Below are 22,441 nucleotides of genomic sequence, written 5' to 3' on the forward strand. Positions count from 1 at the left end.
AAATTGATTTATGTGTACAGATTCTATAGTCCTTTATTCTGTCTCTCAGAAGTTGCCTTCTTGTTCTACAGTTTCACTTACTCTATACAAAAGCAACATTCATTTGTACCCGGAAAGCTAGAACAGTACTCTTTTAATGTTTGCTATGTTATCATAGATGTGATTGCTTGGATATATGCAAATGTATTTTTTAAAATAGCAGTTTAGCCCCTTCCCAGATTTGGGCATCCATGTATCTTGTACACTATGTATGACTGATCTGAAAGACAGCATTTTTTTCCCCTTTGATAAGTTCTTAAACATTATTTTCTCACTTCTATCCATATCCTCAATAAAGTTACCCTGTTTTCTTAAGGAGATCTTTATTTTGATAACTTAAAAAAATCTGATTAAACAAATTGCTGCATTAGTATCTAGGAAGCCAAAGAGATTTTTGGTAGAATTTAAAGGGTTGTAACTAAAAGAGATTAACTTAACGAGAGAATGCCAATTATATTATGCTTATTTGTCTTTTTCTGTTAGTGCATGGACCAGTAGAGACGTCTGTGGACAAAGTAAAACAAATGTTTTGACCTAAGAAAGGAGCCAGGAAGTCTCCTTAAAGGCATCAATTAGAGCTTCATTAAATTACATACATAATCCAGCTTAAAGGTTTTATTAACTTTATGGTTATTGCTTGTGATTCTCTTACATGTCAAAAGCACTAATTTTAAAAGAACAGCCATTACTTCTAATATCTGCTTGCAGAAAGTTTTAACTTCTAATTAACATTTCTTTGATACTGATAGTTTCATAATTGATCCTGAGTCTGAGGTGAACTTGTAACATGTAAGAACAGTTACTGAAAAAAGTTTGTATCACAAAACACAGCTTTCAAAATAAGACAATGTTTCTTTCAATAACTCAGTCTTAAGAAAATTTAAAGTATTTTTGTCTTTGATAAATTAAATAATTTGTGTTTGAACTACAAAAAAATTACAGCAACAACTGATTGTTAATATTGATTCCAAGCTGGCTTTAGTAAATGAGTTAAATGAAGAAAATGCCTATTATCTTTAGTTTAAAGTAGACTGTGAATCCTGGGCTTCTGCATTTCTATCAGCAAAAGTAGTTATTGGGACATGTAAGTGGAATGCTAGCAGTAGCTGACAGGTAAAAACTGGTGAGCTTCAGTTCTAGTAGATTCTTTAACTTTTTAGTGTTACTAAAAGTTTATGTTTTTGCAAAGAAAATGCCAGTTGTACCATTTGTAATCACCATTCTTGCTTTTAATTGCTGGCAGAAAGACATGTGATTAAGTCATTTCTTGTCAACTGACTTGACAATTGGTATTTGCTTAGTTAGTAGGATATTACTTATGTAATCCACTCACATTCCTGTGTGTTTGGGGAGGAGAGTTAAATTTAAGATGCTTGCTTAGCTGTAACTCTTCAGTCAAGCTGTGTAGGGACAGTTCTCCAGATGGTTTTCACAAGATTTTGGCTTCTGTGTTTCTGGTTTCAGTACACCTTTGGGAGCCTCACTGGATGAGCAGAGCGGTAGTGCACCGAAGGGTAAGAGAAAGTTGCTTCCTTAAACTTTTTTTTTTTTTTGGTCAGTCTTGGCGTTTGAACTCTGGATGGTAAATCTGTTTTTTATAAAGGGCTTTCTTCATTTTTCCTATAGGTGAAAGTGTATACATATATGAATTACAAAAGTGATATTCATGTTTATTACTCTTGTGACTTAGAATATACTCTTAGTATAGTCTAATAGACTCTGACTGAGAATATACTCTTATATACAGTAGTGAATTTAAGCAGGTTACCAAACTTTTCTACAATGTGGAAGTTATACTTTTATTGCCTGGTTAAATATTAAGACTACAAAAGTAGAACTATGATATGCAAATATAAGAAAAGTGTATTTGTATTACATGAGCTTGGTCAACTTCTGTGCAGCATTTCTTTGCTTACATTAACTGAAATTGCCACACCTGAAATTCTACCACCTGTGCAAGATAGAATTCTCAAGTTCAAAGTACAAGAATGTACAGACAGTGGCACTGTGTATAAAAAGCACTTACAGTGTCAAGGAAATCTAGCTGGAGCTCAGGCTTAATGTGAAGAGGTTTGGGGAATAACTGCCCTGTGATCTGGTTTTCCTTGAGTCTCTTTGTTGAGATACATTATCTAATCAAACACTTTGAGTGGCATAAGAAAATGTAAAATAGCCTGTAGCATGGCTTCTGAGAGATTACTTGGTCATTTACAGTAAGGTAAAAGCTGATGGTGGCTTCTTAAAGTGAGGTAACCTTAATAATTGCTGAGTAAATTCAGGTTGAAAACATTTTACTGTGTTTTATGAAATACTTTGCTTAGGCAATTCATTTTAAGTAATACAATGATTTTTTGTATGGGGTGGGAAAAAACAGATACCAGGAAGAATTTCCTAAGTTTTGATATTTCTTTTAGGTGTGCTTGTGAGAAATGGGGGAAGTTTTGAAGATGATTTGTCATTGGGAGCTGAAGGTATGTTTGGAACAACTGTGTGTTTTCCTATAGTTTCAAATTCATTTCAAAAACGAAAAAGTTCTGTCTGGAAATTGCCTCATATGTCACAGTACTTCAAAGTACTTTTCTATACTTCAGTAATCTTGTTATATTCTATAGGAGAACTGTAGGGAACTATTGTCAAATATCTATACCTTCATCTTCCCTGAACTTAAATGCTTAAAGGAACCTTGTGACAAACTGTGGTGATCTAACTGGGAGAACTGTCTCGAAGGAAGGAAGCTTAAATATTTATATGTGAGCATACTAAATTGAAGCTTATTTTTAGTATGAAGTGGACCTACGTTGTACTTACAGCTGCAGCGTGTCTTTCTCTTTGAATTTAAGTGTCTCCTGTCTTTTTCCCTTTTCCCTCTCCTGATGAAGTAGCTGTTAGTAGAACTAGAAATCATTGTAATGGTATCTATTCAAACTACATTAGCATTTTCAGTGTGTGGTGAACACTTTTTACATTTTCACAGTTTCTGTAGTTTCATAATAAAGCTTCCTACTATGTAAAAATAAGGAGTTTTTTCTGTTTGTTGGCATTTGAGGTATTTTATAGTTCATTATTGTGTTAGTTCACCTGCTTGAACAGGTTATTGGTTGCTATGGCAGGATTATTAATAAGCTTTAAAAGAAAAGAATAAGGATTTTGTCAATTGTGAGGAGTGAATTTATTCACTTAATGGAATTTCTGTGATATTTTGCTATTTTAAATCCATCTTTTTGAGTATTTATTTAGAACCTTCTAATGTCAGAAAGTCTGGAAGACATAATTTTTAAAGACATCTTTTCATTGTCTCAGTCAATATTATTTTTAAGGAATAAAATCTGTTCAGAGCTTCTTTTTCCTGTTTCCCAGTCAGTACATATGAAGATGTTTTCTGTCAGTGTTTTGTTAAAATTCATTTTAGGATGGGCACTGCTGGATCATGCCTATAATTCTAGCTACCAATAAGGCTGAGATCTGAGGATCACCTTTTAAAGGCATCACAGGCAGGGAAGTGTATGAATGAGACTCTTCCTCCAGTTTAACAGCAAAAAGCTGGAAATGAACTGTGGTCAAGTGGTAAAGCCCTAGGTTTGAGCATGAAAGCTCAAAAATAGTGCCAGGCCCTGAAGTCAAGTAGAAATTTGTTTTAGCATTGCTGTAATTAGCTTCTTAAAGTATGTAGCTTGATAATTTCATTAAAAAACTCAATGATTTTGAGAGCCAGAACCTAATAAGGAGTCCCTTAAAGAGTAAAGCTATTTTGTTGTTTCGCTAAAAATTATTTCAAGACTATTTTCATTCATATAGTAAATATTTACTTAGTGTTGTGTCTTAAGAACTATCCAGCTGGATATATAAATTGTCATGGTTTTGGAAATCAGAAATGAAAAACAATTCAAGATACTGAAATTGATATGCTTGGAATTGATCACTGTAATTCTGTATATTTGTCTATAAAAGTATGATGCAGCAAATTTAACTCTAAACATTGCTATTTATTAGTTTAGACCTTGTTAATGTAGGATAAAGTTGAGAGGGCGTTTTTTAAAAGGAAATTTATGTTCAAGTGAATAGAAAATTTCAATTTGCATATATAAAATATTGGATGTAACCTTTAAAACATTCTAGAAATGAATACTATTGTTGCACTAAATCATATTTTGTTCTTTAGTTATCTCTTCATTGGTAGCTTTTAAATTTAATAGTTCTACACATATTACTTATATGTTGTATATATCCTATATTACCTTTTTTTGGGGGTCTGGTTGTGGGGCCTGAACTCTGGGCCTGGGCGCTGTCCCTCAGCTCTTCAGCTCAAGGCTAACGTTCTACCACTTGAGCCACAGCGCCACTTCTGGCTTTTTTCTTATGTGGTGCTGAGGAATCGAACCCAGGGCCTCAGGCATGCAAGGCAAGCGCTCTACCACTGAGCCACCTTCCCAGCCCCCCATATTACTTTTTATAACTCATTGAACATCAGATTTAATTGCTTATTCATAGGTCCTTTTATTTTAATTACTCAACTGGAAGTAGTTTCATGTTGCCAGAAAATAAAGACAACATTTTACTGTCTTTTATTGCCAAAAACTACCTGTCCTGTTCTTATCAATTTTACTATTCCTTTTAATGATGTGGATGCCAAAATAAGACTTTTCTTATTTGAATGTTTAACTTTAGTATTATAGGCAACTTGCTTTCTTCATAATTGTATTATTGTAGTTACAATCCTTTTAATAACTGCTCTTTATTCTTTTTGAGTGTAGCCAATCACCTCCATGAAAGTGATGCTCAAATTGAAAACTGGTATGTAGCTGTTTTGTTCTTCTATGTTTTTTCTAACCATAAAGACTGTTAGTGAAAATTAAATTTTATGTTATCTTACTGTGGTTATAGCAATAATATGTTGGCCAAAGAGAGAAGACTCCAGTTTCATCAGAAAGGGAGAAGTATGAATTCCACTGGATCTGGGAAAAGCAGTGGCACAGTTTCAAGGTAACTAAATCATTCTGAATCTATGTATGATCATACTATACTATAGTGACCAGCCTATCATTCCTTCAGTCTTCAATTTTACCTTAATACTATAAAATCAGAAGGAACCTCAAGTGTTTGCTGGATCATCATAACTGACAGGATCTTATTTTTAAAAGGCAAGACTAAATAAGAGACTACAGATATGTTTATAATAAGTGGTTTCAGTCCTTTGAATAACCTGAATGAGAAATTCCACTGTGGAATAACTTCTAGGAGAGAACCAAAATTCCCTATCAGCAACTTGAATCAATTCTGGCATGAAGATCAAAATAAACCTCTCTAAAGTTTGATATTGAAGGATAAATTTCTTTTCAACATAGTAAATCAAAAATCTTTATTTAAAATACACATTTAAATTAGTCAATATGTGGGGCTGTGGAACCAGGAAAACAGCCATCTACATTATCATATCACAGTCTGAGCATTTTACTCTAAAACTAGTGACCTTGTGCTAGCTCATCTCTAAGTTTCCTATTTTCTTCATGAGCCTTAGGTTGGATTTTCACTAGTGTGAAAAAGATGGATAATAAATGTTTATTTCTTGGTAGAATCAGGATAAGCAGTTACCTTACTGTGCTTATATTCTTCCTACTTCCTGGATGCATGTGGTTAGAGGCCTGAGTGCAAGCTCCTCCCTCCCTTTCTGAGACTCAAGAACTACCTCCCTAGAACAGTTACCTCTCCAACACAAAGACAGCAGGAAGGCTCAAGTTTCTCAGCATCTTCTTCACTGCTAGTTGTACGAACTTTCTGGTATATTTTCTCTTGTCCTTTCTTCTTTAACCTATTTATTTCTTAGGCTTCTTCATCTGTCCAATGATTTTAATTGCTTTTCTTGGAATCCTTTAAAAATGACTAAACACACAAGGTGAGGAATCCCTTAGGATCTTTGTTCTTAATGGTAAGCTTCCAGCATAGAACTTGATAGATTATACCCATGTAAAGATGCTAGATTGTAGAACACAATGTATGAAGATGCCAAAATAAGAATCAAGTAATTATTTCAAGAAGAAAACTGGGCGCTGGGGGTTTAGCCCAGCAGAAGGGCGCCTGCCTGGCGCACGCAAAGCCCTGGGTTCGGTCCTCAGTCCTGGAAAAAAAAAAAAGAAGAAAACGGGTAAAAAAGACTTTTATCCAAGCACCAATTCATTTATAATGTGATGTACACTATATATTTAACCTTAATCTTGATGTTTCTTTTTTCCCTACCTTGTGTTTTCTGTAGTGTTTCAGAATTGTTGGAACTTTATGAAGAAGATCCTGAAGAAATTCTCTATAATCTTGGATTTGGACGAGATGAACCAGATATTGCTTCTAAAATTCCTTCCAGATTTTTTAATTCATCATCATTTGCCAGAGGGATAGATATTAAAGTATTTTTAAGTGCTCAAATGCAACGGATGGAACTAGAGAACCCAAATTATGCTTTAACAAGTAAGGTTAAACTTTTTATTTCTTATTATTTATTTATTTTTTTGTCAGTGTGGGTCTTGAACTCTGGGGCTGAGCACTGTCCCTCAGCTCTTCAGCTCAAGGCTAGTGCTCTACTACTTAAACCACAGTTCCACTTCTGGTTTTCTGATGGTTTATTGGAGATAAGAGTCTTATGGACTTTCCTGCCTGGCTGGCTTTGAACTGTGATCCTCAAATCTCAGCCTCTGAGTATTAGGATTACAGGTATGAGTCACTGGCACCTGACTTAAGGTATTTAGATGTTAGCATATATTATTTTTAAATACAGTGAGATGGTTTCATTTTTGAAGGTATTTTAGGCATAGCATTGGAAAGTTAATGAGGCTAATGAAGCACAACTATTTTATTTATTCTGAATTTTTGCTATATTATCTGTAGAGTTTAACTTACCTTTTCCCTCCTTCACTCATTTAAGTATTACCACAGTAATCTTATAAGCACTTATCTTCATATTGTATTTGTTGGAGAAAGAAAGAAGTAAATGAGCCAGTCAATCTCAGGTCTTTTCTGTAAACCTAAAGTAGGTTGGCCAATTTAACCATTTTACTCATATCTTTGCTTGACCTAGCTGTTGACTAGTGTTTCAAAACAGGATTCCCCCACAGTTGTTGGTAGATCAGTTTAAGGGCTCAATACCATTTTCATAGGTATCAGATACATACATGCATTTTCTTAGGAAAATATTTAGAAGACTTTTGTAGGAGTCTAATACATAGAAATAAATAGCTATAGCTCAACAGCTAGTTGTATTTTATTTAGTTGCATATTATTTAGAGTATTACCATGCTTTATGCTTATTCATGATTAATTTAAAAATGTTAATTGTAGTGTTTAGGGTAAAAATCTTCCTCTTCCCAAATTTAAAGGAGAGAAAGTTTAAATGTTTAATCAGGATTTCATAGTAATAAGTTCAGTTAGTAGAATTCTAAACAAAAGTGTAGGTTTAATATATGTTTACATAAAAACATGTACTTGTAATTCATATTTTTCTTTGTTCTTTTTTTTTTTGTAGGTCGTTTTCGCCAAATTGAAGTGCTTACTACTGTGGCCAATGCATTTTCTTCTTTATATTCCCAAGTCTCTGGGACTCCCTTGCAGAGAATTGGAAGTATGTCCTCAGTGACCTCTAACAAAGAGACAGACTCTCCTCCACCTTTAACTCGAAGTAACACTGCCAACCGTCTAATGAAAACACTATCAAAACTAAATTTATGTGTTGATAAAACAGAGAAAGGAGAAGGCAGCACTGCTTCCCCTTCAACTGAAAAAGGAAAAATTCTCAGTGTTTCAGTGACTGAAGAAAATGGCAATAAAAATGATCCAAAGTCTCAAAAAGTGATAAAGAAGAAGGACTCATCTTCTATGCTGGCTACTGTTAAAGAAGAAGTCTTAAGTAGTTCTGCAGCACTTACTGAGAACACTGAGGCTGACAAACTTTCTGACAAAGCAAATAGTAATAATCAAGAAAACGAAAGTGAACAAAGCAAAAAAATTCATCATGACAGCAAACTGCATCAGAAATCTGGGGTTATAGAATCTGACATAGATAGTGAATTGAAAGTGTCCAGCCACAGAGAACTGGAAATCAGCAGTGAGCTGAAAAATGTCCATGTGTCCACATCTGAAAAAGAGCCTTGTGTCCCATTGGCCTTTCCATCTATAAGAAATATAATGGCAGAGAAGAAAGACTCTTTTGAAATGGAGGAGGTAGGTAAAAAATACTGAGACCTCTTCTAGGAATTGGTGTGACTAACCTGGTCCTAGAACTCTGTGATGTTGAGCCCTCTAGCTGTCTGTCACTGTCATCTTGATACCAGAGTCATCTTGCCTTTGTCTAGAGTGTAAGCTTTTGAAGTTTGAGAATGCCTTGAGAGAACGTTCAAATTCACATCTGTGAATTTGGTAAATATGGTAGGTACCTGAAGGGGAGGATAAAGAATCTCCATTAAGTGGCTTTGCAAGGCTCTGAACAGCACATGGTAACTTAATCTTACTCAGTGTTATGTTGATTGCTAACATAAGATTTGAATTGGACATGATAAATATGTCCTTTTTGATGAGGTTCAGTGAAAACTTTCTTTGGATAATAGGAACTGATACTTAAGAATTAGAGGTGGATAAGCAACTAAAGTTAGTTAAGCACCTTCCTTGTGGGAGGAACTGTACAGGCCATTGGAATTCTGTATCATCTGTCAGGCTGGGAAGCACACAGTGGTATCTCATGTGACTTTGAAGTTGATGAAGCTTTGTTACTATGAAATCCATTCTGTGCAATCTTTCTGTTTGAAAATTTATCACAAAAGTTTGCTTCAGTAGTAGTTCACAGTAGTTTTAGGAGTAAATGCCATTGTTGAGGGATTGAAAAATAGGATAATAAATTCTAAACATAAGTGTCCTCTTTGCTGAGTATGTATCTCTTCTGTTAGTGAAGCTTTTTCATTTACTGCAAAGTTTCAATAGCTGATGTTGCTGTTGGCCTTCTTTGTGTTCTTTGAGTATGCATTTTGATACTTTATAGCTAAAAAGTGAAAGAAAAAGGTGAAGAACCCTTGGGAACATTTTAGATTTTCTTGGAAACTTCTTTTGTCTTCCTTTTTTTACTTATATTTACATTTCATGTCCTCCTAAAATGATTTATTTCTTAGCACAATTAGTATGAAAGAGGACTGTGATAACTGCTTAGAAAGCTCTTCTTGTCCCATTTCACTAATTCTTGTCTGATTTTGTTTGAATCTAAATTCGTTTTCTTCAGTTCTTTTCTTTCCTGAGGCCTTTTGATGATTAGAAATGACATTAGTTCGAATACTTCCAATACAACAGTTCACATGCTTCAATACAACACCAGAATACAGAAATTTGGTTGATATTGGTGATTCAGATTATATTAGATAACACTTCCACATGTGTGTTTTCAAATAAGTCAAAGAAATTCTGTTTTAATTCCTAGAATTCCTGACTTTGTGTGTATGTTGTTGATATTATTTTTTAAAAACTTGAGGAATCACATACAAACAATCTTAAACATTTATAAAGTGCTTGGTAGTACATTGGCACATTAATGGCCAATGATTTGCTCCCTCTACTGGCAGAATCAGTTAATGAAAAAAGTAAAGGGACTTGAAGTACAGTATTACATATATTGGTGATTGAAATGTAATGTTTAAAAATAATTTTTATTAATAGGCATAGTGACATTTGTCTGTAACTAATGATTGGGAGGCTGAGACAGAAAATCATAAGTTTCTTTTCTAGATAGGGAGACCTTGTCTCAAAAAATGAAACAAAACAGAAAAATTAGATTGTCATTGTAGCTACATTGTAAGTAGGGGAAAATTTAAGGATAATGAATTTTTGTTCTTCAGATATAGTTAAAATATGATGAAAACCTCCTGTAATTGTATTTTTATCCCTTTGGGAATTTTAAAGCTTGTAGAACAATAGATAAAGAAGGGAAATAATGTGTTATTTTAGCTTCCTCTTAAGTATAATTTGAATTATATTGACAGAGGAGAACAATTTTGTTGAAACAAATTTTTAGGTCCCATTCAAAGTAGCTTCATACTTTTTTTTTGGACTCCTTTGTTTGAGGTTTGATTCCTGTTGGAAATGTTCTTTTTGTATAAACATTGAATAAATGTAAGTTAGACTTTCAGCCAGTTCTTAAGCAGAATATCTGAGCAGCTGCTCTGGGATACTTGCGAGGAGAAAAGTTTGCAGACTTGGCTCTTGGCAGAGACTGAAGGTAAGGCTTGTCACCAGGAGCATAGTGGGGAAATATTTAAATGAAGGCAACTAAACAGCCCAAAGACTTTTCAAATAAAAGTTAACTTGCTTTATTAAAGTCTTAGAATGTTTCAAAATTTCAAAACCCTATTTTAAGATTTCTGTATTTTTAATGCATGTGGTGATGGGAGCAGTTTTTATTCTTAATGAGTTAGTTAGATACTTCTGTGTTCATTAGCTTATTTTAAATACATATGCTAGCTCTTCAGATCTGATGATTCAGTAGCAAGAACGATTTACCATTAAACTGAAGTGATCCGGCCTAGATGGAAGCTTGACTCAAATGTTAGAGTGCCTGCCTAGCAAGCACAGGGAAGGCCTGGGTTCAGAATCCAGTATTGCCTTTACAGCCTCTCATTTTTAAGTGTAAATAATGTATTAATGTATTAAAAGATCATCAGCTGTATAGTTTTGTATGTTGTGTAGTTTATTGTTTTACTCTGGGAAAAAAACCTTCTGTTTAAATGTAGCTTGCTGATTGTAGACACAGTTTTCAAACTATTAATTAACTAATATATCTTACTTTTAACCATTAAAATGTTAATTTTATACTTCCTTTCAATAATATTTATTGATTTGAGTTGAAGTAACCCCAAATAAGTAAAATATTTGATGAGTAGTTGCTCCCTTAACCTTTCAGATTTAACATTTTTGTGTTTATGTTTTGTTTTGTTTTGGTGTTTGTGCATGTGTATGTGTGTATGTGTGCATGTGTGTGTACACTGGTCCTGGGGCTTAAACTGGGCACTGTGTTCTAAGCATTTGTGGTCAAGCCTAGTGATCTGCCATTTTGAACCACAGCAACATTTCTGACTTTTTGGTACTTAATTGGAGATGAGTTTCATGGACTTTCCTAACCAAGCTGGAGATTCTCAGATCTCAACCAGTTAAAACTCAGTGTATGTTTGTTCACATGTATATAAACCATAGGAGGATTCTTTAAGTTGAATTACAAGTAACTACTGTGTTTTCCCTTTACAGATGACGTTACATCCCTCCCCATTTAGCATTTAGAACAATGTTTCTCTGACATCTAAGTGATGTCTTATTCCTTTTACAGGGGAGAGTCTGAACTGGGGTTTGAACTGATGATCTTAAATTTGGTAGGCTAGGGCTCTCCAAACCTGAGCTATGTCTCCAGTCCTATATTTGCTGGTTATAGGACTCATTTTTTTCTTTTTTTGTGTGTAAAGCTGGCCTGCAACTTGTTCCTTCATCTCTCAGCTCTTAATCCTTTTGGTCTTAGGCTACTGAGTAGGAATACAGGTGTGAGCCACCTGGCAGCTGTCATACTCCTTTTGATATCAATGCTCCAAAGGGAGGAGGGAGGAAAGGCAGTAATAGAGGATGATTGTGAGGGATCTCTTGTGCATAGGTAAGACTACTTTAGAGTTTCAGAGTATCTTCACTGACTGTGACTTAAAGGTTTTCGTATTTATCTTATAATGGAGAAAACTGAGGTAGTTATCACAGATAATTTTTAGAAGCCATTCAGCAAGTGCATGAATAAGAGTAGAACTCATTTATTTTTACTGGCGATTTTTAATACACCATCTAACTTCGCTACAGGTGATTAATAGGATCAGATATCAGACAGGCACTTAAGTCATCTGATGAGCAGTCTCACAGAAATTCTCTGTAAAGAAATGCTTTCTTTTGGGTTTTTTTGAAGCTAAAGGACAATTGTAATTTCTAAAACTCTTAATTTTTATTTTTTTCAAAATTACTCTTATCTAGTATCTACACAATGACAGGGACTAAAATTTAACCTTGTAAAACTTAGAGGAAACATTTGTGTTGGAACATCCATGAATCACTGTTCTAGTTCTGATCTGTTCTACAGATCACCTATAGTAGTTTGGCTTATAGAAGATGCACCCTAATGAAGAGAAACATGACAGCAGTGAAGAAACTAAAGCAGGTGCTTGTCACAATTGCAGAATAGTGATTCTGAAAATTGGGCTCTGTGGGGTCGTAAGCTGTCTCTACATCTTTAAATCCCTAGCAATTTTATAGTTTTGGTTCAATATGGCTTTTTTTTCTTCTACTTTTATTATGAAAAGTTTCAAACTTACCCAGAAGTTTGAGAATATAGTATAATAATTCATGGCTCATCACTCAATTTCAATTATATTCAGTTACTCTTTTACATATAATGAAAGTTACCTTTTAGTTACTTTTATTACATGTATAAGAATGACCAAATTGACCAGATTTCTACTCAATGACCAAAATTCTACTGAGCATTTGCAGCCATTTAAATAGGGAAAATCCTGGCAGATACCTTTGTATTTGCTTTTTAGCTATCATGAATTTGACTGTGTTTTGCACAGTTATGACCAATAATAAAAAGCTGACAAGTGGACCAACTGTCACTAGATGTAGTGACTGTCTGCAGTTGTTTATTGTGATTTTGCTAAGTGAGTTGGCTAACCAAGACAGCAGTAGTGTATTAGTAAATATGACCCATCTTTCAAATGTTTCTCTCCTGCGGTTGATGGAAGACTTTACAATGAAATGAGAGATTTTGGAGAGAGCCTGGAGTAACAGCTTGAAGGATAGTACATTGAAGAAATAAGTTAAATGCACTCATGCTCATTGTGATTTTTATTAGTCTAAGTACATAATATTTATGCTAATTCTGTATTTAAAAGTAAGAGATTATGATTTGATATGCTATAGGCTATATTAAGCTGATACTCCTGGATTTCTATTATACTGTTTTGATTTGGTTGAAACTTATTTTACTGAAAATACTTTAAAGTGGGCTAGGCTAAAGAGCAGCTAATAATAGGCCTTTTATTGTATTATAAAAAATGCATTTTGTTCCTTTGTACATAAAACAATGGTTTTCCTGTTGAACTTGTTTCTACTGCTGTAATATCTAAATAGAATGGTAGAACTTATTTTATATATCTGGTTTTAAATAAGCACTGTGCAGCTGTCTTGTTTTTTTTAAAGTTCATAAACTAGTTCATAGAATTATAACATAAAGGTATCACAAATCATAGACATTTTTAAATTGAGAAATAATATAATTAACCTTTGGCTTTTTTTTTTCATGGTGGCTTTCTTTTATTCCCATGACATAATTCTTATTCTTAAACAGACTTCCAGCTCAAAACACATCAAAGTTCTACTTAATAGTTTTCTATTTGCCCTGATTTGTTCAAAGTTGAAAACCTTTGTCTAGTTTTTTACTGGGGTGTTATTTAATACCTAAGTATTTAACATTATATTGTGGGGAAGAAATTAGGACAACCTCTTCTATTACTATTTAATCTTGAGTTAGTTATGTTGATATGGATTGTTTGGGGAGTAGGGTGTGATTAGAGAGAATTAGGGTGTGATTAGAGAATTCCTAAATGATCTGTAGTGGTACAGGTGGGAAAAGACAACTTGGGGGGGGGGGGTTGAAACTGTCATTGGAAATATTTTTTCGCAAGGATATTTTTAAGGCCTTTCAACATTTCAGTTCTCTAATGAAACTGCCTTTCCACATGAATCTCTCAAATCTGTCTTTAACATTCCTATCAGAATTTAAACATGCTAATTTTATCATGTCTTAAATATGAAAGAAATTTCATACCTGAACCTCCAAGGAGTTTTAGAAACCATTTTAGTGGGAGCATGATGTTCTGTTTCACAAATGTGAGGCTTGTAATTGCCTTAATTGTGTATTAGTCATTTTCCTGCTGTAGTGCATGTGTTAGCATTTTTCCTCCAATTGAACCTACTTTGAAGTTGGAGTTTAACATTTGAGAACTGTCTCACATGGGTGTATTTTTCATCTGTAGAAACATTTTAGTTAGTTTATATGTACAGTTATTTTTCTCTTGCTACTAAATTGATGGCTATCGCTAACTAGAAACTAGGCGAACTTGTGGAGGCAATCTAAAAGTTTTGAGATAAACTGTCTTTATGGAATGCTCTGGCATATTTTAGTTTGGCTAATTGTATTTTGTTTAGTAAATGGTTATAATGACTTGAAATTATTCTTTAGGTTCAGAGCACAGAAGGAGAAGTTCCTCATGTTTCTGCTGCTTGCCAGCTAGGTCTCACCAAATCCAAAAGAGGTAAGAACATCAACACCCACTGGTTCCTCAAGCACAGTACCCAAGTGTTATCAAGTGATTGAAAATGGGATCAATGTGTAGAGTTGAGAAAGTGTAAAAACATTAGGAACACCAGGTAGCCTATGCTAGCCTTATCATTGTTGTGTTGTCTCTTTTTATTTTCTTAAAAACTTTTGTGTCCCTAAATTCATGAGTTTTCTTATCCTATAGTGAATTCATTACACAATTATGTATACTCTGAATACTTCAAAGTTCTGGGAAAGAGTAAGAGAGTAAGCCACTTTTTACATTCTTAGATTAGAACATGTACTTATGTTACTCATTTCTGGATTTTCATTATTCAAAGACAGCTTTTAAATATAATAAATGGAATATACTTGGGACAAAAGTTATCCATTTCTTAGCATAATTAAACCTACTTAAATTCAAAATGGAGGTCAAAGGTGAGATGCCATTCTTCTCTTGAGTTAATAATTATTGACCAAAGAGCCTTCAAATCCATTCCTTCATTTTTAATTTGTATTCTGAAAAAAGATGTCTGGTTTTTGATTTACCAAACTTTTCAGATTTAGAGAGAGAGGAAGAAGTTAAATGACCACTAAAGGTAGGACTGTTTATTTTTAAAACTTTACACATGCTGCACCACCCTGTTTGCTTTTTTTTAAACAAAGATTTATATGTATGTTCCTAGAATAGGAAATTACATGTTTGTTTCTTCCCCATCTCTGAAATTACTTCATAAGAGGTTATTTGCATGTAATTTTCCTTTCATTCCAGTATGACAATAAGGAACAAGAGCTTTATTCTGTGAGATCACCACAGTTCTATTCAGATACAAAATGAGCTTTTCTGTTTAGTTTTCATCTCTTAATAAGTCAATAAATGCATATGTGTGCTTCTCAGTTATAAGGCAGAGTGCATGGAAATGAAGTAGTCTTTACTTTAGAGGAATAAGACAGATGATACATTGAGAAAAGCAGTTTGCCTGTGTAGAAAGGGAGATTTTAAAAAACCCAATAAAATCATCTTACAAGGTTTATAGAGGAAGCTCTTGAATGGTGGGAAAGAAGAAATATGATTTTTATTTCTGTCTTGTTTTTTCTTACCTATTGTGGATGTCATATTTCTTGTGATTTGAGCATAAATTCTACCACTGTTGTGAGTCATGAGAGAGAGAGGGACAAGGAAGAATTTAATACTGCAGTCCTTTTGGAAGACAGCCTATCAAATTTTGTTAACGTGATGTATGATATCTTAGATAAATCAGAATTTCAAAATTAGAATAATTGGTAATGCATTTGTTTCTCAGGTGTAATAAAAACACATACAATAATAGGATTTACAAAGTTAAAATTCTCTTAATTTCAATTACAGTCTGGAACTTATTTACCAAAGCATAGAAGTTTAGTGACCTAACTCATGTCCCAAGCTGATGTCTATTGCACATTATCTAATATATAGTGAGAGAAATCTAACAATTTTACTACAGAAGACAAAATTGAGAGAAGAATTTACAAATTTCCTAATTCATTCATTTCCCTCCCTCCCTCCCTCCCTCCCTCCCTTCCTTCCTCCCTTCCTTCCTTCCATGCCTGTTTTGGGGCTTGAACTCAAAGTCTGGTTGCCCTCTTTGAGCTAGTACTCTACCACTTGAGCCACAGCTTTTCTGGCTTTTTGGTTGTTAATTGTATATTAGAGTCTCAAGGACTTTCCTGCCTAGGCTGGCTTTGAACCACGATACTTATATCTCCTCCTAAGTAGCTAGGATTACAAGGGTGAGCTACCAGCACCAGCTTTGTTGTTTCCTTACCATATTAAACAGAATTTTGATTTGTATGTTATTTAACATTTCCTCCAACATTCTAGTTGTAACAAAAATAATACATTGTATCTTCAGAACAGAATTCTAAATTCTTCTTAATTCTACCTTTTCCTATAAAGTACTGTTTGTGTGTGTGTGAGTGAGCTAGAAATGCCTAAAGAGCCTAGTTAAGTATATGACTTATTTTATCTTTTATTTTTAGCAATAGAGTTCCACTCTATAGCTCATGCTAGGCTTTGGCCTGATATCCTCCTGCTTCAGCCTTCTAATGTTGAGATTATAGCCATATGCCATCACTCCTAGTGTGATTTACAGTTTACAGAATGGTTTTGCCTATATTCTACTTAGCTACTGAAGTAGCACAGTGAGATGGAAGAATTGCAACCCCATTTTGAAGAGCAGATAGAGGTTAGTTACTGCTAACTTAAGCAGAAATTTACATCCAGGCATCTTTGGAAAGAATGACACTGCCTCACACCTACACTGAAAATTAAGTACAGACCCTACCACCCAACCTGGGTGATGTCAGAAGGGGCTCAGCTGTGAAGGGAACTGGCACATGTGTTCAGTATATCTAAGAATCTGACACAGAGACCAACACTCAGGCTTCTTGGGCTCTGATACAAGACAGTTTTGCTCAACCAGATAGGCACTTTCACTTGTAAATCATTTTTATGCCTGCTTAATTCTCTTGTTCCATTATGAAAATAATGGTCAGTGATTCATTCAGCAAACATTTTTGTAGTGTCAGCTTCTTTGACATACTGGAATGTCAATAAGCCTTAGAAGGCTCACCATCTAGTTTAAAGCAAAAAGACATGGAACACATAATTACAGTGGTGACGTCTGGTGACCTAAGGTGTAAATAATTTCTAATTATTGTAATGACCAATTAGTACTGGTAATAGTTAATTACAATCCAGTAACATAATTATTCCAGTTTACCTAGATTTGTCAAGAATATGAAGTAATTTCTTGTATTTCACTATGCAATCTTATTAATACCACAATAACATTACAGGACCATTCTAAAATTTCTAATGGAAAACGATTACTACATTCCATATTAAATCTGAGTCTAGAATGGTCTGAGTCTAGAATGGATGTAGTTTCCAATCAGGTGAACTTTGAGTTGACTTGGGGTCTTATTCAGTCATATTACTTAGTTGTTTATCTGTAGTTTGACCTTAAATGGACATGAATGAGGTACGGATACTTTTCTTAGCCTGTTTTGAGTTTAGTGGCAGAAAATAAAGGATTTTATAAGATTAACGATGTTAAATATTAATTGTCTGTTTGACTTTTAGGCAATTGTTAGGAGAATTGTTTCATAATAAAAATATTTGCTTCATTTCAAACATCAGAGATGTTTAAGGAATCCTTCATTTTAAATTATTTAGTTAATTGGTCACTTGGTCTTAATTTTATTCTTATTTTTTTAGTAGGAAGATACATAAGCATGTATATATATATATATATATATGTTTACTTTGAAACTTCTATGTTTTATTATTATTTCAGCTAATTTTCCTCTGAGGATAAGATAATAATTGGATTTATCAAGACACAATATAATTAGAGCTTAATTAACAACTGAATCTGATAGAAAAGTATGATCCAGTTTCTGTTTGAACTTCTTACTTCCTAAGCATTGAAGACTACACAAGCAGTGCATACTTTCTAAGAAAGAATCAGTGTTGTGTATCTTTTGTCTACTGGGAATCATAGCCCTCCTCAAAGCCTTGCTTCATTGTCTTTATCCACAGATCATCTGTTACGCACTGCAAGTCAGCACTCTGATAGCAGTGGCTTTGCAGAGGACCCCACAGACTGCCTCTCCCTGAATCACCTCCTGGTAAAACTTCTTGCTGCCGTAGACACTGTAACACTCCTGTGTTAAAGTAATTCTCAGTATATGTATTTCAGGAGTTAGTGTGTCTTAATCTTTTTATTTTTCAGTTAACAAGCCTGAAACTTGTGGAGAATAGATGTATCTAATGCTTTTGAGTACAGATTTTAGGTTTCATTAATTTTTCATATTTCTTAATTTGAAGTCATCAATAAATAAAGATTATTTTGATCATTACTTGTTTGTGAGCCAGTGGCTCACACACATAACCCTTGCTACTAGCTCAGGTCTGAGGATGAAGATTGAGAGCCAGTCTGGTTAGACAAATCCTAGAGCTCTTATCCCCAACAGCAAAAATAAAAGCCAGAAGTGGAGGCATGTGTCAAATAGTAGGGCTTCAATGATGAGTTGAATTAGTCAAGCTAGAGTGTGAGGAACTGAGTTCAAACCTTAGGGGTGGGAAAGAAAAGAAAGGAAACAAAAGAGCATGATTTCCTTTTGGAATGGAGAGGAGGTAGTGGTTGGTTGGGAATAGAGAAGCTTGTAGGTGTGAGAGGAGAATGGTCCATTTTCTTTTAAGTCCTTGTTTGGAGGAGAGGAAGAGGATGTTGAAGGAGAATTTATGGGAAAAAAGGTGTGAAATAATCTTTTCTGAGCAGGTTAGAAGGAGGGTCATGATTGTTCATCGGAGGCCGTAAGAACTGTTCTGATGGGTACCAGGAACACAACCACGGGAATGGACAGTGCAAATCTGAGTGTATATATACACTTAATATTTCATCAGTGCTGACACTTACCTTCTGTCTTTCACCTGTTCTCCCTTCGCAGGTCCACGAGTCCCTGCAAGCCATGGGGAGTAGTGCTGACAGTTGCGACAGTGAGACAACAGTCACCTCATTTGGTGAAGACCTTGTTAATCCAACAGTACAAGACCAGCCTTACTTTAATGAGTCAGAAGAGGAGTCTGTCACCCCTCTTCAGAAGGGGAGAGTGAAAGCAGCACCAGTAACTGATGGAAAGAGGTCAGAGAGCCAGGATCTCCCTCAGGGAGAAACTGTGGAGCACACAGGAGACAAGCAGCCCACCTGTAGTCCAAGGGCTCCAATTCCTGAAATTACTGAAGTAGATGAGGATTTGGCTCTAGCACATACAGATCTTCTGAGGGAAGCAAGCGGGGAAAGTGATGTTGACAAAGGCAGTGAGTGTGAGTTTGCGCAGTACACCACACACCATATTCTGAAGTCACTGGCTTCTATTGAAGCTAAATGTAGTGACGTGCGTTCTGCTGATACAACTAGGCCCCCCTCTTCTGTGGACAGAGTTAATATAGCCTTGCAAAGAGCGCAAATGAAAGTCTGCAGTCTGTCTACTCAAAGAGTAGGGCGTAGCCTGATAAAATCGAAAGATCTGTTAAAACAAAGGTACTTACTTGCAAAAGCTGGTTATCCTCTGAGAAGGTCTCAGTCTTTACCAACCACTTTATTGAGCCCTGTAAGGGTTGTGTCCTCTGTCAATGTCCGGTTATCTCCAGGGAAAGAGACGAGATGCAGCCAACCTTCCTTCACCTATAAGTACACCCCGGAAGAGGAACAGGAATTGGAGACAGGACTGACTGAGCATGATGGCCAATCTTTAGTTAAATCCACCATTTTCATCTCTCCATCGTCGGTGAAGAAGGAAGTCTCCCCGAGTGAAGAGGCTCAGTTGGAAGAGGGCCATCATGGAAGGACTGCTTCTTGCCCATGGTTGGCTCCAGGACCAGTCTCTCAGTCCATGTGCTCCCTTCACTCTATGCCCTCCGAGTGGCAGGAGCGGCCGCTGTGTGAGCACATGAGAACTCTGAGCACTCACAGCGTTCCCAGCATCTCAGGTGCTACGTGTAGTGCCTTCGCCTCCCCATTCGGGTGTCCTTACTCTCAAAGACATGCATCCTACCCATACCGAGCATGTTCCTCGAATCCTCCTTCAGCCTTAGAAATGCAGCTGCGAAGAGTGCTGCATGACATTCGAAACTCACTGCAGAATCTTTCACAGGTAGGAGGAAAAGTGGACCTTTTAAAACAGTGTCTCTCAATTCACTGAAGATCCATCAGGCATAAACCTCCTCAACTTTGTTTCCTTGTGCTTCAGCTTACCTCTACCAGCCCTCCTCCTGTATTCTTCCCTTCTGTTTTGTGGGGAAGGTGTAACTATCAGTGAAGAAAGGAAATTGCTTGGAATCTCCTTCCCTTCCTAGAAGATTTTGTCCACTCAGTACTCTCCCTTTTTCATTCTCTTTCATTGTCATTTTCTTAGTCTAGAAATTTTAATTCCTATCTGTTTTTAAAAATGCCTTTCCCATCAGAGTCCTTAATCCTTTTCTCTGTCATTTGGACATGCTGACCACTTCTTCCTTTTCTAAGTTTTCTCTCCATTGGCTTCAGTGGCACCATACTCTCCTGATTCTGCTCATACCTCTGTGACTTAAGCTTTCCCCTTCACCTACTGACCTTTGATGCTGGCTTCCTGATACAGAATTAGTCTACTTCCATGGGTTCAAAGGCTGAAACTACTCCGAGAGAGCCAGGTAAAGTGTAAATTTAAAATGCATGCCATCTTTTATTCATCATGAAGTAGTAGGAAGTCAGCCACTTTAGAAGTAACTTCAGTGTTGTGGGTTTCTAAATCATAGTTAAGATATACCTTCTTTTAAACATGGGTTTAATCCTATGATACCTGTTTCATAATGGCTGTAGCCTAAACAGGGTATGTGTATTTCTTCCTTCTTTCCTAAGAACTGTAGTTGTAGCTACGACTGATAGTAACCTTTGTTTCGGTGAAGATGTAAAGCTAGGGCTCTCCAGAGACTTGACCACTTGTACTCCCTGGTACACCTTTTTAGACTTAGATTTCTTCATCTTGTATGCCCTTCCAGTACCTCAGCCAATCAGTGTCTCAACCTTCTTGCTTAGTGTAAGTTTTAATAGGATTAGACTCCATCAGGGTTCTTAGAAGTTGTGCATTGTTAAAGATCTCTATGGAACATTTTGTGGTGACCCCCAACCCTGTCTTCTGGGGCTCTGAATTGTTGTGCACTCCTGTTAATCTCCCATGCCACTTTGTGATGTTTTCTTCCTCCCTCCCTCCCTCCCTCCCTCCCTCCCTCCCTCTACCATTCCACCCTCCTCCCCTCCCTTCCTCCCTTTCTTCCTGTTTATATTTTTCCTACCTAGAATGCCTACCCTGGCCTTCCTTTGCATAACCAAGTCCTAACTCAGTTCAGATCTCAACACTTACCTAATCCGAATTTTACCATTAGAGAACCCACTCCACTAACACATTGTTAGTGTTGTTATTAGTAGTAGTATTTTGCTTTTTTATTTTTGCATTGTGAGAAAATTTGAAGGCCCAGATGCCTTGTATCTTCACTGTGTTCAGTAGTGACATATAGCAGGTGTGCTAATGAGACAGTGAGCGCTTGCTTAGCTCTCCAGCCACGTCAGTAGTTACTGTAATAGCATGATGGAAGTATTCTACGTTCTTCAGTCTCACTTCTGCTTTCCTACTTGTCAAGGGAAGACAGACTGCCAAACGTAGATAAGAGCAATACGCATTCCTTTTCCTCTTTCTCCTCTCAAACCAATTGACTTGAACATGGGACAGTTGAAAGTAATAGGTACCACTGGGGACTGAATTCTTACTCCTGCTTACAGTGTCAAGACTTCATATTTACAGTATGAAGACCTTAAATTCCTCCTTCACACTAGAGAAAACTTGGAGCTAAGTCATTTTTCTATTGGCTTTTAATCCTGATTTTTTTTTTTTTGCTTGAAGTACCCTATGATGAGAGGACCTGACCTATCTGCTGCTCCGTATAGCACTCCGAAGTCATCTGTTCTACCTCTTTATGAAGTAAGTTCTCCCTAAACTTGTGCATTGTCAAAACCTTCTATAAATCAGAGATACAATTGTGTCTCATTGTGTTTTAGAATACGTTTCAGGAGCTTCAGGTAATGAGGCGGAGCCTGAATTTGTTCAGAACACAAATGATGGATTTAGAGTTGGCAATGCTACGTCAGCAAACCATGGTTTATCATCATATGACTGAGGAAGAAAGGTAAAAAGTTCATTGTTTCCTTATATAATTCGGAATTTTTCTTTCAAAGAAACAGTTTTCAGCTTAGCTTTTAAAACTTAGGTTTGAGTTCTACTGCTGTGTACTGTTTGCTTTGGAAACCAGTGTTGATTAAGCAGTAGACACACAGGGTTTGCTACATTACCTGTGCTTAATACATTGAGGAAGAGCTTTGGTTGAGGCTGCTTTCTAGTGTGTGGGATAGTTAGAAGCTGAAGGACCAAATCCATTTTCCTAGTGATTGTGTCTCTTTCTACTGTGTG

General features: G+C 35.7%; 1 protein-coding gene across 2 annotated transcripts in view; it reads left to right on the plus strand.

Annotated features, from left to right (window-relative positions):
- Ssfa2 (sperm specific antigen 2) overlaps positions 1-22,441 on the plus strand; it is a 38,493-nt gene that overhangs the window by 2,357 nt on the left and 13,695 nt on the right. For both annotated transcript variants that reach the window (XM_013029009.1, XM_013029016.1), the window contains exons 3-13: positions 1,504-1,553; positions 2,454-2,510; positions 4,791-4,830; positions 4,921-5,019; positions 6,287-6,495; positions 7,547-8,241; positions 14,321-14,393; positions 17,982-18,070; positions 18,893-20,098; positions 21,878-21,955; positions 22,033-22,160. In XM_013029009.1, coding sequence (XP_012884463.1) covers positions 1,504-1,553; positions 2,454-2,510; positions 4,791-4,830; positions 4,921-5,019; positions 6,287-6,495; positions 7,547-8,241; positions 14,321-14,393; positions 17,982-18,070; positions 18,893-20,098; positions 21,878-21,955; positions 22,033-22,160 — 2,724 coding nt within the window. The remainder of the gene's footprint in view (positions 1-1,503; positions 1,554-2,453; positions 2,511-4,790; positions 4,831-4,920; positions 5,020-6,286; positions 6,496-7,546; positions 8,242-14,320; positions 14,394-17,981; positions 18,071-18,892; positions 20,099-21,877; positions 21,956-22,032; positions 22,161-22,441) is intronic.

Source organism: Dipodomys ordii, unplaced genomic scaffold, assembly GCF_000151885.1.
Source record: "Dipodomys ordii isolate 6190 unplaced genomic scaffold, Dord_2.0 Scaffold5, whole genome shotgun sequence".
Lineage (NCBI taxonomy): Eukaryota > Metazoa > Chordata > Mammalia > Rodentia > Heteromyidae > Dipodomys > Dipodomys ordii.